We start from the raw sequence: 18826 nt of genomic DNA on the forward strand, positions 1-18826 counted from the left end.
CTTGGAAAACAGAGTCCAGTTCAAGAAAGGCCTTATAAACTCTGATTAGAGTTTGAATTTTGATGGCAATGGGAAGTCATACAGGCATTCTGACAATGATCAGGTATCATTCACAAATTTCATTGGTTGCAGGGTGGAGCTGGGGGAAGAAGGTTGCTTGCAGGTAAGGACAGTGGGAACCTGTGGTAGGTTAGGCATGAGAAATTGATCTCAGTGAAGACAGTTTGGAAATGAATATGAGAGAATTTCAGACCTACTTAACAGGATGATAAGACAAATAGTAAGTTTCCATAAAGTTTATTCCACCAGCAAAGAAGGAGGGAAAATTCACTATTTCAATCAAATAGGCTGGGTGGTATGGAGGAAGGTGTAGGAACTTTGTAGCTGGACAGCACAGAGTTTGAATCAGGGTTCTGTTAATACCACTGGTTAGCTGTGGGATCTTAGGTGAGTCACTTAGCCTTTTTGGCCTTAGTTTCTTCACCTGTTAAATCTGTAATAATAATACACTTTACTAGTGTATTTAAAGTGTTGAGAGGTTTAAATTCGATATTATATATGTAAGTGTTTGATTCATACTAAATAGTTTGTATAAAGCTAGTTTCCTCCTTTTCTCCTCTTTCCTTTCCCCAAGTGATCCTTTAATAGGAAAGCCATTTACAACATTCTGCAATTGAACAGATTCAAACTTAAAAGACCAGAGTTCTTCCCATATGGAACGTAATATAGGGCTTCCAGTGTAAATGGTGAACTGTTTATGTTGGAGCAGTAATTTATACTAGTGACTTTTATAGTTTACTGGGTCAGAAGAAAGCTTATGAACCTATTCTCTGAAAAAATATATCATATAGCACATACGTATATAACACTTTGAACAAAATTTTAATTAATTCAAAGAATTTCTAAAACTCATATGAATTCTAGGTTAAAATTTTTCCTTTACATTAATTCATTTAATTAAAAAAATTATGATAGTTAATAGTGACCTAGTATTTATGCATAAGGCAAACTGGGATCTTTCTACAGATTTACAGATTAGTGTTTAAAAACAGCTTATACTTTCAAATAAGTTCTCTTAAGAATGGCTATGTGGAAATTTTCTGAAAAGCTGACATTAAAGAAATAGGAGAAAACATTTTGGATATGACATAAAAGTTTGTTTTTATGACATAAAAGCATACTGGCTCATATTAGAGGATAAGCCTCTTTTGATAAAATTCCATCATCTAATACCATTAATGTATCAGGAGCGCTAATGGGTTCTGTGGCACATTTTCCTATGATCTGCAATACTGAGGACGAGAATTTCAGCAACAATCATTTATCCACTTCTGTTTATACTAGACAACGGAGAAAGGTAAACCCATACTGTGTCCAAGGCACCAGTCATATTACACACAGTATACCATGCTCTGAAAAGGATGTACACAATAAAAACTCAGAGTCAAAAGCGAGGGCTGTGATGGATGGACCATGGCCAAACCCCAAACTTTGTAGGTCAAGAGGGAGGGTGAGTATGGTTATTTTCTCATTCAGCCACAAACATTCCTGTGGTAAGGAATAATTAATTAAATGGCAGGCTATGGAGAGCAGGTTTAGGTATACACAATAACACATATTAAGACAAAATAACTTTTGTTCAGTGACAGGTCATGAATATAGTGCCAGAGATCACAAGATTCAGATAATGACTTGGAAGGTTTTTTTCTGGAAACTGTAAACGAGCTCCCTCTGTTTTTTAAAAAATTGCTTATACACATAATACATCCAATAAACATGTTACAAAACCAAAGTCTGGGTTAGGTGTTTTAGGGTTCCTGTTACTGCAACTCCTACATTGCTTTTCAATTCACACAATTTTTGAAAGGTTATAAGAACAGGGATTCTCAGGACAGGTTTTATTTTAGTTTATGGGCTTTTAAAAGTAAATTATCCTCCATTGCTTAACAAATGTAAAGTTATATAGAAGAGTTTTCATTGTTACTCTTAAGCCTCATATGATGTCTAGTGTCTTCAAGTTGCATTAATATCTAAACTGTTTCCTTATAATCTGATATAAACCCACAGACCAAAAAATTTGCTGACAAAAAGGCAAGGAAAAGGTCAGGAGAAAAGCCAAGTTCAACCATAACCAGTGCTTACAGTTCTAACAAGACCAAGAAAGAATTCCTTCAATATTTGGAACTTATAAAGGAGATTCACTTCCTATTATCAAAATGCCTAAGGTACAATTATAAAGAGACCTAATATTTTTTTTGACAGAAGGTTTCATACAAAGTAAAGGTATTATATTAATTGGACAAACTAGACAGATACTATCAGGAGCTAGAGAAATTTACTATATGGATAACACATACGCTGAATTGGTTTAAGGAGTTTTCAGAATCGTTTGGTCCCCTTTGAACACACACTTGGAGGAGGACAATCTCAAATGCCTGAGGCCAAAAGCTAAGGGAAGAGCTTGAGCAGAGAGGGAAGAAAGGAAACGGAGCTAGAGAAAAATGGAAAAGGCAAGGGCTACTAGTGATTATCTAAGTATCACAAATCTTGGTTTAGCTTGGTTAAGGGATCCAGGAAGTAATGGGGTGGGACTGGAGGGCAGGAGCCTCCTATTACTGCAATACAAATTAACTTTCAATCCGACATGGAAAGGTCAAATAACCTTGGCCTCCAGGGGACTGTAAATGAACACAACTGGAGAATCATCTTATTTTTAAAAATAGTTGCAACAGTATGCCTTGCTTATTATAAATCTTATTTTCACTTGAAAACAAATGCCATATTTTAAATTTAATCCTTACATGCCAAGGATAGAAAACATCAGCTACACACAATGTTTAGTCATAGAATTGCCATAAAAATCATCTCTTGTCTAGGCTTCTGAATCAAATGCTATTCAGAAGTGTTTGTTTTGGTTTTAAAGAAAAGAATAATAACACATATGGCTTATTACTGAAGATGGCTCTTATGTTCTCAGATGAATATTTCTTCTGATGACAAAAGAAAAGCACTGATTTCATGCCAAGAGGATATCCAAAGGGTTGTTGACAAGTCAAAGTGAAACACAAAGATTCCTTCAATTTCTTTCTTAGATAACTTTTTGATGTGATACACTAGCAGTGATGAAATCTTTGTGGTCTTATAACCACTAAATATAACCTAGACAAAGAGTAATTATTTTTAGAGTTTCATGTGTTTCAGTGACTAACATAGTAATATGATGTACTGTTGAAAGGACTCACTGAAAGTAAACACTGACTGGAGTTTCATTTTGCTCTGGTCAGTATTGTTGGCCATTTTCCTGTCTGAGACCTATCACTAGCTTGAGTTGGATCCCACTATATTATTTTCCCACAAGGGAAAAAAGGAAACCCAGTAACATTTTAAAGCATGTTGTTGTGCTAAGTCATCATTGTTGCTAAACATTATCATGTACTTCTAGGAAAGAAGTGGATTCACCATGTTTTGTCAAGCTAAGATGTATACGACTTTGACCTTAGGCTGGGGGTAGGACAGTGTGAGTAATGACTGCTAAGAGAATCAAAACAAATCATACATTTGTCCATGAAGGAATGATGCTAAAGCTGAAACTCTAGTACTTTGGCCACCTCATGCGAAGAGTTGACTCATTGGAAAAGACTCTGATGCTGGGAGGGATTGGGGACAGGAGGAAAAGGGGACGACAGAGGATGAGATGGCTGGATGGCATCACCGACTTGATGGACGTGAGTCTGAGTGAACTCCAGGAGATGGTGATGGACAGGGAGGCCTGGAATGCTGCGATTCATGGGGTCACAAAGAGTCAGACACGATTCTTTGAGAGACTGAACTGAACTGAACTGAATATTTGATTAGTGCTTAAAATAAAAATTTCTGTTAAAATTGAGTAATCCGCTCTAGGATACAACAATGAACTTTCCTGAGTTCATTTAATCCAGGATATGGATGGTAGACTATCTCTGCCTCTCCCTATTGATTTGAAAAGCTATTGCCTTAATTCTCAGATTTATATACTTGCTCTCTGAGATTAATTCAGCATGTTTCCTTGTATGCCCAGGGAATCTAATTCTAGTTTAACAATCGAAGATGCAGTTTCTCATGTGAGTTTCAAAGACGTGATTATTTCTGCAAGAAGACAAGAGTGAGACCTTGCCACGTTTTTCATTTAAATGTGACACAAAGCTTGAATTGACTTTACCCTTCTTTTCATACAGGGGTCTTCCTACTCCCATAGCGACAGATGCAGCCTGTTAACGCTTGGCTTGTCAAATGCTTGCTGACTATACAGCAGCAAGGATCAGCACAAAATCTGATCCCACCCTTGAACAGTACTATACATTTTGGAGATGAGGGATTCCACTCACTGGAGACTATCTGAATTTCCTTGATGCTGACATAACTTTGTTCACAAAATAGCTGGAAATGCTTGATTCTATCATGGTTCACTGCTTTATTGAACCTGAAGGTTAAGGTGAATTAAAGATTACTGACAAGTGAGATTTAATAGGACTTAATTCTGGTATGAAGAAACCTCTACATAGAATACTAATTAAGCTAAGCTCTTTGTAGTCCTCCTTTTTTGTCCTATTCTGAGGGGGGTGGGGGTGAAGAGTAATGTTTTATCTAGAGTAGAAATGTCAGATTCTAAAAGTTTTTTGATGTATTTAATGTGGGAGCAAGGTCAAAAACAAAAGCCTTATGAAGTGGTAATTGTAAAGAAGCTATCTCATAGAAAAAGTCGCTAATCAGTTGTAATTACAGGAAACAGTTCATGAATACATAATTAAAATGGAATCATATATCTCTGATTATAGTTTCCCAGGTACATGAATAAGTGATATTTCTCAGATCTCTTCTGTCTTCTATGTGATTTTAGACAATACATTCAATACATCTGGTCACTGTAGAGTACTTCCTTCATACCTGTATTACAAAAAATACCCTAGTCCTAATTGCTATGTCAAATGAGTGATTTAATACTATCATATTCTAGATAAGTGGTTCACTTATTTTCTCTTGCAGTTGTTCAATGATATTTTGCTAGTTGTAAATCCACTATTGAGAGATTTTTCTTTCACTGAACTGTACTTGATTTCATTTGATGAATTTTCAGTCTAACTTTATTACTAGGTTTTAACGGCAGATGTAAAACTAGAAAAATTATATCAGTGCCTACTGTTTTGCAAACAGAAAGTTCCCAAGTCCAAATCATAAACATTTTGTGTTTGACATAAAATCATAAACATCTGCAAAGATAATTTGTAACCATACTAACTAGAATTGGTACCTCTGCTTTCTTTTCACAGCATTCAACTATGGCTTTCTTAATCTTTTCAAAACAGGACTGTGCCAGTTGCAGTGCATTGATTTCAGCTTAGAAGAAAAGCTGCTTCTTGTTTAGAAATCACTGTTTTGGTTTTGATACACACAGAGGAAAAATATTAGACCTGATCAGAACAGCTTTTATGAAAGATCCTCACTACTGTTTGACCAAAAATTGTAGGGCTCATACGAAAGGGCACAGGGGGGTATCCTGAAGATATCAAACTCTAGAACTTAAAATCAATATAAAAAATTTATAACGTAAAATTTTCCATCTTAACCATTTTAGGTGTACAATTCAGTGGTATTAAGTATATTCACAATGTTGTATAACTATAACTGTAATAGGGAAGAGTCTATTTTGACTATTCCGCACTAGATCTGTTTCTTTGGCTGCTTTTGTTATTACAATCACACATAATGGCCTGCCTCAGAGAATCCTGCCCCTCTGCCTGACTGTTAAGCTGAAGTGCCTTTGTTCAGAACCTTGTCCACCTGCAGATGGCAGGAAGGAAGAAATTAACACGTCTCCCAGCCTGAGGCTTGCCATTTTAGGAGATACTTAGAAGATTAAATGGCCTTTTTACTTTGCTTTCTCACCTCCTCCTATTTCTTATCCATAAAAGAACCTGGCATCCAGACCCCAACAAGATAGTTATTTTGACACATTAGTCTGCCATCTACTTGGTCAGCTGGCTTTCTGAATAAAGTAGTATTCCTTGCCTTAACACTTCTTCTCTTGGATTCACTGACCTCTCGTGCAGTGAACAGAGCAAGCTTGGACTGAGTAACATGACCACTGGTTATTTCCATTTTTTTTTTTAAATCATTAATGGGAAACCCTGTACCCATTGAGAAACCTATATGCAGGTCAGGAAGCAACAGTTAGAACTGGACATGGAACAACAGACTGGTTCCAAATAGGAAAAGGAGTACGTCAAGGCTGTATATTGTCACTCTGCTTATTTAACTTCTGTGCAGAGTACATCATGAGAAACACTGGGCTGGAAGAAGCACAAGCTGAAATCAAGATTGCCAGGAAAAATATCAATAACCTCAGATATGCAGATGACATGATCCTTATGGCAGAAAGTGAAGAGGAACTAAAAAGCCTCTTGATGAAAGTGAAAGAGGAGAGTGAAAAAGTTGGCTTAAAGCTGAACATTTAGAAAACTAAGATCATTGCATTTGGTCCCATCACTTCATGGGAAATAGATGGGGAAACAGTGGAAACAGTGTTAGACTTTATTTTTTTTGGAATCATAAAATTCCATAAAACACATAAAATTATCTTTTATGTGTTTGTCTTCTTTACACTGTTTTGAAGGCTCATGGCAAATAGATGGGGAAACAATGGAAACAGTGAGAGACTTTATTTTTTGGGGCTCCAAAATCACTGCAGATGGTGACTGTAGCCATGAAATTAAAAGATGCTTGCTCCTTGGAAGAAAAGCTATGACCAATCTAGACAGCATATTAAAAAGCAGAGACATTACTTTGCCACCAAAAGTCCATCTAGTCAAAGCTATGGTTTTTCTAGTAGTCATGTATGGATGTGAGAGTTGGACTGTAAAGAAAGCTGAGTGCCAAAGAATTGATGTTTTTGAATTGTGGTGTTGGAGAAGACCCTTGAGAGTCCCTTGGAATGCAAGGAGATCCCACCTGTCAATCCTAAAGGAAATCAGTCCTGAATATTCATTGGAAGGACTGATGCTGAAGCTGAAACCCCAATACTTTGGGCATCTGATGTGAAGAACTGACTCACTGGAAAAGACCCTGATGCTGGGAAAGATAGAAGGTGGGAAGAGAAGAAGATGACAGAGAATGAGATGGTTGGATAGCATCACTGACGCGATGGACATAAGTTTGAGTAAACTCTGGGAGTTGGTGATGGACAGGGAAGCCTGGTGTGCTGAAGCCCATGGGGTTGCAAAGAGTTGGACACGACTGACTGAACTGAACTGAAGGCTCATCCATGTTGTAACGTGTATCAGAACTTCATTCCAAAGTACATTATATGTATATACCACACTTTGTTTATTCATTCATGTCTTGAGGGACACTTGGGTTGTTTCTACTTTTGGACATCATAAATAATGCTGCTATGAAAACTGGCATACAAGTATCCTGTTTAAGTCCATGTTTTCCATTCTTTTGGGTATTTACCTAGGAGTGGAATTGCTTATTATATGGTCATTCTATGTTTACATTTTGAAGGAACTGCCAAACTATTAAACTGTTTTCTACATAAGCTACATTACTCTACATTCCCCCCGCCCCTCCAAGCCATGCACCTGGGTTCCAATTCTCCAAGTTCTTGCCAACATTTGGGTACAAAGTGGTATTTCACTGTGTCTTTGATTTGCATTTCCCTACACAGAGGATGAGATGGTTGGATGGTATCACTGATCAATGGACATGTGTTTGGGTAGACTCCGGGAGTTGGTGATGGACAGGGAGGCCTGGTGTGCTGTGGTTCATGGGGTCACAAAGAGTCGGACATGACTGAGTGAGTGAACTGAACTGGATGACAAATGGTGTCAGGTATCTTTTCATGTGCTTATGGCCATTTGTATATCTTCTCCAGAGAAATGTCTAAAATGTCCCAAAATTTGTAAACTTAAAAATTTGATTGCCTTTCTTTTGTTGAGTTGTAGGAATTGTTAGTGAACAGAAATATAACTAATGTTTGTGGGTTGACTTTGTATTCCAGTAATAATCCTTTATAGATACATAATTTACAAATACTTTCTCCTGTTTTGTGGGTGGCAAGGATTGTTGCCACCGTCAGAAGCAGGAAAAGGTGAAGAAAGATTCAACCCACAGCCTCAGAGGGAACATGGCTGACAGCTTGATTTCAGTACTCTTGCCTGGAAAATCCCATGGACGGAGGAGCCTGGTAGTCTTCAGTCCATGAGGTCGCTAAGAGTCAGACACGACTGAGCGATTTCACTTTGACTTTTCACTTTCATGCATTGGAGAAGGAAATGGCAACCCACTCCAGTATTCTTGCCTGGAGAATCCCAGGGATGGGGGAGCCTGGTGGGCTGCCGTCTATGGGGTCGCACAGAGTTGGACATGACTGAAGCGACTTAGCAGCAGCAGCAGCATACTGAAAAGCAGAGATATTACTTTGCCAACAAACGTCCGTCTAGTCAAGGCTATGGTTTTTCCAGTGGTCATGTACAGATGTGAGAGTTGGACTGTGAAGAAAGCTGAGTGCCGAAGAATTGATGCTTTTGAACTGTGGTGTTGGAGAAGACTCTTGAGAGTCCCATGGACTGCAAGGAGATCGAATCAGTCCATTCTGAAGGAGATCAGCCCTGGGATTTCTTTGGAAGGAATGATGCTAAAGCTGAAACTCCAGTACTTTGGCCACCTCATGCGAAGAGTTAACTCATTGGAAAAGACTCTGATGCTGGGAGGAATTGGGGGCAGGAGGAGAAGGGGATGACAGAGGATGAGATGGCTGGATGGCATCACTGACTTGATGAACGTGAGTCTCAGTGAACTCCGGGAGTTGGTGATGGACAGGGATGCCTGGCGTGCTGCGATTCATGGGGTCGCAAAGAGTTGGACACGACTGAGCGACTGAACTGAGCATCTAGAACCAAATTGTATTAAGCCACCCAGTTTCTATTATTTTTAATGTCCTAGGAAACTAATGTATGTTAATTTTTGATACCTTTTATTTCTTTTTCTTGCCTAATTGCTCTGGTGAGAATTAACACAAATCCTTCTCAAACCCTTCCAACAAACTGAACAGGAGAGGACCCTTCTTAACTCATGCTACAAATAAGCATCATTCTCCTGTCAAAGTCAAACAAAATCATTGCAAGAAAAGAAAAGTACAGACAAAAACCCTTGATGACTACTGATGTAAAAACTTCAACAAAATACTGGCAAACTGAATTCAGGAGGCTCCTGAAAGGATTATGTACCATGACCAAATGGAATTTACACTAGGAATGCAAGGATAGTTAAATATATGGATATCAATCAACATAACAATACCACATTCATTGAAGAAAGGGAAAAATCATAATTACAATTATCTCCACTGATGCAGAAAAAGCATTTACTAAAATTCAATATCATTCAATGATAAAATACTCAACAAACTTAAACAGAAGAGAATCTCCTTAATGTGACAAAAGCGACGTATGAAAAAAATCCAACTAACATCATATTCAATGGTCAAAGACCGAAAGCTGTTTCCCTAAGATCAGGAAGAAGACACGGATGCCTGCTCTTGCCATTCTATTAAAAAAAGTATAGAATCTACTTTTTTTTCAATGTTTCTGTGAAAGAATGGGAGATTAACACTGCTCAGTCTGCCATTTTGCTGATGTTACTTGCAAACTCTAGAACTTTTATACTATTATCATATATAAAATAGTACTTACCAAATTCACATATATGCAAATTATATAGTACTGGAAAATAAAATTAATAGCTGAAATTAATTGAGTGCTTACTATTATCAGGCTGTGTACTGAACCCCTTATTGCCTAATCTGCAATCTTTTCAACAATGCCATGAGGTAGGTATTATTTTCCCCATCTTATAAAGGAATCAATGGTGACTTGGGAGGTTAAACCATCTGCATAGTTTAACAGCTAGTAAGAAAGAGAACAGAGCAGCTAATATAGTCTGACTAAAAAATCATACATTTAAATAGCATCCTTATAACAGTCAGGGTTCCAACAAACCCTCAGGATAAATTGAGGGATTTTAACTCACAGTGAGATTAATTACAACGTTATGGAATGTAAGAGAACCATATAGGATGATGTAGTAACCCTGCAACTACCAAAAAGCAGAGCTGTTGCCGCCCCTAAAGCTAATGGGACCAGGGGCTGGAAAGTGAGTATAGAGAAGGTTTATTGTAAAGAAGCATTAACCTTTAGTAGAGGAACACTGTAAAACTGAGACAACTTTGAAAGGAGAAACCAGGGGGATAAATATCCTGACCTCGCTCCCTCCCAAAATTTGTCAGAGGTCCCCATTAGCTCAATAACTGGAAGCCAGAAGACATGGAAGTCTGCCATCTTGCACAGAGAGCAGCGTGAAGAACTGTGGAGAATGGATCTATGATGGGAGGTAGGATAAGTAAAAGATATCTAGTACCATGGATACATAGTAGAATTCTAGCAAATATGCTTTAAGTTGAGATGCCTCCAACTTAGAGGAGGGTGAGGGGAGAGGAAGCATTAGTAAAGTCATACAGATCTGTACAGCAGACAAAAAAATGATGGAACAACACAAGCAAAAGAATATCAAAAGTTCTCTTTAGCTCCAAGATGAGAAAAATTATTAAAAGTATATCTGTGGACAAAAGAATGTCATTAGCCATTTCAATAAACAAAGGATGTTGCAGCCATAAAACCATCAGCCACTGTAGAAGTCCCTGATGGTGTATGGTGAAGGCAATTACAGATGGAGAAAAACAGGATACTGGCCCTAGATAGTTAAGATGTATATCAAAGGAATAATTTCAATAAGCCCAGACTCTTGCATCTTGCCACACATAGAAAGGTACTAAAATCATTAGTACCACTGAGATGCCTGTTTTTGTGATCAGCAGTAATCTTTTGATGTTTGACTATATTTTTTTCCCCCCTCAGCAAAAATGCTATATCCTGGCTCCTCCCCTTCCCTCTTTGGAACATTCCCTAAGAGCTGAGAGGCTGTATCTCCAGCTTAAGTTCTCACTAAGTCTGCTGAATAAAACATGATTCTCAAATTTTAGATTGTGCATTTTTTTAGTTGACACATCTCTATACAAATATTTAAAACTGTTTCTCAAAAATTACTTTCTGACATTGGATTGAAGCATTAATAGCCAAGCATACAATCTGTTTAGTCACTTACGTGCAAGTATGAATAATCATGTAGAGTCTGAGGAAGAAGGAACTACTATGATAGCATCTGGTTTCTGATAAGGATGACACTGGCTGATTTGTCAGGAATGTGATGGCTCTTTATATACCATTATTGTCATATATTCTTATTACTTCATCTAAATAGTCTTGCTTCCAGATTTCTTCATTTGTCGAACTTTTAAATTTATTCGCGTTGTGACACATGCATTTCACAACATGACATGTGATCTATAGTTTATTATTTAATGAAAGAAACGAGTTACCCACTTATTTGTATATATGTTTTGCCCTTTATGATAAAGTAAACTTAGAATAAACATAAATCTAGAGATTAATACAATGAGTGGGGTGTTTGGATGCATTTGACATATTTAAGAAGATTCAGTTATTCAGGTCCACTTGATACCATCTTTCAAATGGTTAATGCTTTCTGAAAGTAGAGCCTTAAGCTTGTTAGCACTTAGCGCATAATTGGGAGGAACTATTGTGATCCATGAAAAATCAGAACAAGTCTATTTTGAAAAAACAGGATAAATGGCTGCATTCAGACTCAAAAGCCTTACTTGCTCACTAAGTTAAGAGTATGGGCTTAGAGTCATATAGACCCATGTCTCAGTCCTGGCTCTGACACAAGCAAATTAGATAAACTCCAAATCTAAGTTTTCCTTGTACATAAAATGTGTAAATAATGCCTCCCTCATAGAATTGTTGATCACTCACCTAGAGACAGACATCCTGGACTGTGAAGTCAAGTGGGCCTTAGGAAGCATCACTACGAACAAAGCTAATGGAGGTGATGGAATTCCAGTTGAGCTATTTCAAATCCTGAAATATGACGCTGTGAAAGTGCTGCACTCAATATGCCAGCAAATTTGGAAAACTCAGCAGTAGCCACAGGATTGGAAAAGGTCAGTTTTCATTCCAATCCCAAAGAAACGCAATGCCAAAGAATGCTCAAACTACCACACAATTGCACTCATCTCACACACTAGTAAAGTAATGCTTAAAATTCTCCAAGCCAGGCTTTAGCAATACATGAACCGTGAACTTCCCGATGTTCAAGCTGGTTTTAGAAAAGGCAGAGGAACCAGAGATCAAATTCCCAACATCTGCTGGATCATCGAAAAAGCAAGAGAGTTCCAGAAAAACATCTATTTCTGCTTTATTGACTATGCTAAAGCCTTTGACTGTGTGGATCACAATAAACTGTGGAAAATTCTGAAAGAGATGGGAATATCAGACCACCTGACCTGCCTCTTGAGAAACCTGTATACAGGTCAGCAAGCAACAGTTAAAACTGGACATGGAACAACAGACTGGTTCCAAATAGGAAAAGGAGTACGTCAAGGCTGTATATCGGAGAAGGCAATGGCACCCCACCCCAGGACTCTTGCCTGGAAAATCCCATGGATGGAGGAGCCTGGTAGGCTGCAGTCCATGGGGTCGTTAGGAGTCAGACACCACTGAGCGACTTCACTTTCACTTTTCACTTTCATGCACTGGAGAAGGAAATGGCAACCCACTCTAGTTTCTTTCCTGGAGAATCCCAGGGACGGGGGAGCCTGGTGGGCCGCCGTCTATGGGGTCGCCCAGAGTTGGACACGACTGAAGCGACTTAGCAGCAGCAAGGCTGTATATTGTCACCCTGCTTATTTAACTTATATGCAGAGTACATCATGAGAAGTGCTGGGCTGGAGGAAGCACAAGCTGGAATCAAGATTGCCAGGAAAAATATCAATAACTTCAGATATGCAGATGATACCAACCTTATGGCAGAAAGTGAAGAAGAAATAAAAAGCCTCTTGATGAAAGTGAAAGAGGAGAGTGAAAAGGTTGGCTTAAAGCTCAACATTCAGAAAACTAAGATCATGGCATCTGGTCCCATCACTTCATGGGAAATAGATGGCAAAACAGTGGAAACAGTAGCTGACTTTATTTTTTTGGGCTCCAAAATCACTGCAGATGGTGATTGCAGCCATGAAACCAAAAGATGCTTACTCCTTGGAAGGAAAGTTATGACCAACCTAGACAGCATATTAAAAAGCAGACACATTACTTTGCCAAGAAAGGTCTGTCTAGTCAAGGCTATGGTTTTTCCAGCGGTCATGTATAGATATGAGAGTTGGACTATACAGCTGAGCGCCGAAGAATTGATGCTTTTAAACTGTGGTGTTGGAGAAGACTCTTGAGAGTCCCTTGGACTGCAAGGAGATCCAACCAGTCCATTCTAAAGGAGATCAGTCTGGGTGTTCACTGGAAGGACTGATGTTGAAGCTGAAACTCCAATATTTTGGCCACCTGATGTGAAGAGCTGACTCATTTGAAAAGACCCTGATGCTGGGAAAGATTGAGGGCAGGAGGAGAAGGGGACAACAGAGGATGAGATGGCTGGATGGCATCACTAACTCAGTGGTCATGGGTTTGGGTGGACTTCAGGAGTTGGTGATGGACAGGGAGGCCTGGTGTGCTGCGGTTCATGGGGTTTCAAAGAGTCGGACACGACTGAGCGACTGAACTGAACTGATAGAATTGTTATGAAGAATAAAAAGAGATAACATATAGAAGTACTTGTCACAGTGCCAAGCACACAATCACCAGTCAGTAATTGGGATGATTTATCACTGTGAACATTTCTTCCTGACAGTTTCCTTGTCAATCCAGTGGTTAAGACTCTATGCTTTCATTGTAGGGTGTGTGAGTTATACCCCTGGTCAGGGAATTAAGATTCTGCATGCCTCATGGTGCAGTCAAAATATAAAAAAAAATTTTTAAAGTCCAGCTCATTTGGAGTAATAAAAAACAATTCTTCCTAAGTCTGTGTATTATGAGCCACCCAGAAATAAGTGATTCTGAATACTATTTCTGTGAGTTGATGTATTGATATGCATTGTAATGGAAAATGGATATTTTTCATTGGAGTGATATTGCAATACAGATTAATGTAACAGCAGCAGTATTGTGGTAATAATAGTAATAATAAAAGCTGATTTACATAAAAATAATTGAGATACCAAGGCTTTAGGTCTAAAATGTTCTCAGTTACTTATTAAAATTGCCCATTAGTCATTTACTATACTGACTTTCTCTGAAATAGGTAAATTTAGATTCCCTATCAGGTGCTACATACAGTGACATAAAAGAGAGATGAGTAATTTAAGACTTACATAGCTAATATCCACTCAGATATTTCTTTAGTTTTGTCAATTAAGCTTTTTTTTTAACCAAGGATGACTTTAATTTAGTGTCAAAAGCTAATACTTCTGAAACAAGATTATTAGATGCTTAAAACAGCCTATGACAACAGTCTTAAAGTTCTCACTTGACTACATTTCCATAGATATCCTTTCTGGATTATTCAGCTTATTTGCATAAGCTATCTTCAGAGAGCAAACTATCTCTGCTACTTTTTCAGGAGCAGATTCTTCTGTCCTTTTAGAAAAAGGGCCTGTCCTGGTTCGCTGTTGCCTACATCTAGATATGTCATTTTAAAAGCCGCTTTATAGAGCTCTGATTGACATACAATAACTTATACATATTCAAAGTGTACATTTTAATGTTTGACTGAGGGATCTGTAAATAAGTACATTTGGCTCTCATAGTCCATATAGCCTCTAACTTGTCTTTTATGAAAAGTAAAGGTTGATGTTTGGTAGAAACCAACACAATACTGTGAAGCAATTATCCTTCAATTAAAAATAAATAAATTAAAAAAAAAAAGGTGAAGTTTTTGACCTCCAGAAACTACTCTGTTTCATGTTTCAAAAATTTTAAGAACATAGCCAGAAGAGAGAAAAGCCATTTTACTGTTTCATATACTCCTCAGTTCCTGAAAGTTGATATCCTTCCCAAATTCTCTATTACCATAAAGCTTTGAGCCTGTAAGAAAGAAAACCCACAAATCCAGCAAATTCCATCCTGATCAACTTTCAAAACCACCAATCAAGTCCCACTGTTTTTCTCCAATGAAAGGAACTGAATTTACTTCTTGTAATTTCAGAAAACAGTTAAAAAACAAAACATCAAAACCAAAACAAAACACAGTTTCATTTGAAGTTTCCTAAGCTTAGTATTGGAGAAGGCAATGGCACCCCACTCTAGTACTCTTGCCTGGAAAATCCCATGGACGGAGGAGCCTGGTAGGCTGCAGTCCATGGGGTCGCTAAGAGTTGGACACGACTGAGCTTCACTTTCACTTTTCACTTTCATGCATTGGAGAAGGAAATGGCAACCCAATCCAGTGTTCTTGCCTGGAGAATCCCAGGGACGGGGGAGCCTGGTGGGCTGCCGTCTATGGAGTCGCCCAGAGTCAGACACGACTGAAGCGACTTAGCAGCAGCAGCAGCAAGCTTAGTATTGATCCTGATGCTGTACAGTGAGGAAAAAAAGCTTGAATTCTTTTATAAGGAAAAGGTAGACAATCTCTTTGATGTAAGAATACAGACAGATATTCAAAGCTCATTTGATTTGCAACCAGCTCCTGAAGAAATGACATTTAGACAACCTGTTGCAGTAGGCTGGTAAACAACTCATCATGAGGTCCATATGACATTTCTGAGTACACTTACCTCTGCTGTGTGCTTTGCCACATTCCCCACGATGACAATGACCTTCCCTTTGAAGCTCTGGAGCATGGCAGTGTAAGGTCCCTGGGTAAGCTCCCCTTCAGCAGTAAATGCAGTGCTGAATGGAATGTTGATGCTGCCTGAAATGTGACCCCGAACAAAACTGAGAAAAAAGGTTAAGGGAAACATTTATCTGTGTGCAGATTTGAATGTGTGAGAGAAGCTCACAGGGAATTAATTCTCAGAAGAGAGTACCATTAAAATCAAACACAAATGGAGATAAGACTTGAAAATCCCCTGAACAGACAAAACCAGTTTAGTCATACAAGCAAAGATTAATTTAGCTTATTTTGCAAGACAAGCGAGGCTAACTTGACCTGGGTCACTTCTTGTTTATGCCTCTGAAAATTTTAAGTGAAACTTAAACTGTCTCCCTAAATTGATATTTGCCGTTTACTAACCATTTCCTTTTCATTTAAGAAGATTCTAATATTGTAACCAGTCACTGAAAAATAGTCATTGCTGCTTTTTAACCATATACTTCTAAGCCTTACTCCATGTTTTGGTTCAACTGCTCCTGGTTTGCAAACTGTCTTTTGGTGTGTATACAATAAACGTTTTATTAATTACTACTTTATTAATTAACTTTTATTAATTACTGCTTTAGTTATTCATCAGTTTTACTTCTTTTGTCCCCCTGAACTTTTGACAGAAAGGAAAAAGATTAGCCAAAGATGTAAACAAGACTTTCTTGATTAAACAAAATATTGTGAAAGTGATCAGAATGCAGCAATCAATGGCAATCACATAGGTTGTACAACATTCATGGCTTTCAATTCATTATTACTATTATTACTATACTGTGATTATTTTAAAGCTCTATTACAAAAGAGTGCAATTAAAAAGATGATTCTTCCCATAGAGTCTATAGAGAAAGATATTATTATATCAGTCACTTTTTTAAAAAGCATAAATTAACAACTACAAAAACTGCTCTGAAAGAGATGTATACGATGCTTTGATAGGACATGTCAATTTGAGGAGGACAGGGAAGGTTTCCACTAAGGAAATAAGTGATGGCTGAGGTAAATTTGAATAATTAATAAAAGTTAGGCAACAGAATAGAATACAGGTGGTATAGGGTGGTGGAAGGGACAAACATTTAAGGCAGAAATGTGAGGTGTGTATTGGGGAGGCGCATGACTAATCATGAGAAAGGAAGGAAGGCCAGTATAGTGGAACGCAGAGAGCAAAGACAGCATAAGACTAGCCTGGAAATGAATGCAGAGGCCAGATCATACAGCGCCTTGCAGATCATGTTGTTAAAACTGGTCTTTCTCTTAGAGCAATGAAAATCAGGAAGTATTTTAAGCAGATAAGAACAGATCACATTTGCACCTGGGCAACAAGTTGGAGAAAGGCTAGGAGGAGAGTGAATGTGAAGGTCAGTTTGTGAGACGTCTGTCTAGGCTGTATTTTGTCTCCTCCTTAACCATCACTGATGATAATCATGAAGAGATGTTTATGTTCAATAGAAGCAACTCCCCCTGAACTTCCACTTTAGATATGTTCTTTACAAAATGGAAAAGACATAGCATTTTAAAAGGTTATATCACAAGCAACGAATATCTGCTCCCCCCCGCCAAAAAAAACTAATCAGTCATTGCTGTAGAAGAATTATACATTATAATGTAATTAATATTATATTAATATAATTATAAAATTATAATTATTTATTGACATGAAAATTTCTCAACTGCCCCAGTTTGTAGGTTCATCTTTAGAATATTACTTCTCTCTGTTTCTGTCAATCTCTCTTTTTCCCTCATTAACACCAAGAGGAGAAATTTGAGGCTCCTACTCTCAAGATTGATGGTGGAGGTTGAACACATCTTAAACTTCTAGTCAGCTGTTACTTCATTTTTCTTTAAAGAGAAGCATTTGGCACTAATAATGAGGGGAAGGATGTAAAAAGTTCTGGAAAATGAAATGAGAAATAGAATAGATACCATTCCAGGTACACTGTTTAGTTAGAATGTTCTAGAACATTTCATCAGCTCTAGTTTTTTGAACATTTACAATGACTCAGTATTCAAAGTATTGGCTTCAGTTTTCATGAACAGAAATGACTTTGTCCTCAGCATATAATTACTACAATAGCACTTTAATCTTTAATAAGGATATACCTTAAAACTTTTGATTTTTCTCAAACTGTGAGTATGACAACTCCGCTATTTTCAGCAAAGGAATCTACATCTGCCAGCCTAAATCAACTGCCAGAGAGAGTGAGGATGCTTATCAAATAGCCAGTGTCAACCATGGACATTTTTCCTTTTTAGTGTTTTTTCAGTAGCAAAAACAATACAAATCTATACTAGTTAAGTGCTCTAGCAGACATGTTTGCACTGCCTGCCCCAACCCTGCCTTCTTGTTTGAAAGGACCTCAACCACTGACCCTGATGAAAGGAAGAGCGCAGGCGGTCACGTTTGAGTCAGGCGACCCCGCCACAATCAAGACTGACAGGACAGTAGGGAGCAGGAGGGTGAAGGTGGATATCTGACACGGGCTGAGCCAATTAGACCCTCTCCCTTCAAAATCAAAGGTAAAAGGCAATGCTCAGACTGTGTTAAACTTACGCGGGTGTCTTCTCTATACATAATTTATTTGGCCACACATTAAAGAATTAAATAAAATTATTTACTTTACAAGATAAATTCTATATTTGGTTTAAAAAAAGTACCCACCTGTATTCAAATACCCAATATCTAATATCTGTATCTAAATTCATACACAAGCATCTAGATGAGTTTCTGGGTTCAATATCACCAATTTATTATATGCTTTTAAAGAAGATTTTAGTCCAAATTGCCTTTTAGTCACTACAAGTATGTCATAAATTTATCATTCTAGAATTTGCTTTTGTGTTTTACGGTTTGATGTTTAAAAAAAAGTTCACTAGATTAAATGTTAAAATGCTGACAAAGTATGATGGCAACAGAGTCCTTTGGGTAAGAGAAAAGTTAGAATCCAAAATACAAAACTATTTCAAACCTTTT

The 18826-nt window shown here is 37.8% G+C and overlaps 1 protein-coding gene across 4 annotated transcripts in view; it reads right to left on the bottom strand.

The window, feature by feature from the left end:
* The window catches only part of TBCK (TBC1 domain containing kinase), a 207396-nt gene that overhangs the window by 15393 nt on the left and 173177 nt on the right, over positions 1-18826 (bottom strand). For all 4 annotated transcript variants that reach the window (XM_055587900.1, XM_055587898.1, XM_055587901.1 and 1 more), the window contains one exon: positions 15773-15932. In XM_055587900.1, coding sequence (XP_055443875.1) covers positions 15773-15932 — 160 coding nt within the window. The remainder of the gene's footprint in view (positions 1-15772; positions 15933-18826) is intronic.

This window comes from Bubalus kerabau, chromosome 7 (assembly GCF_029407905.1).
Source record: "Bubalus kerabau isolate K-KA32 ecotype Philippines breed swamp buffalo chromosome 7, PCC_UOA_SB_1v2, whole genome shotgun sequence".
Lineage (NCBI taxonomy): Eukaryota > Metazoa > Chordata > Mammalia > Artiodactyla > Bovidae > Bubalus > Bubalus kerabau.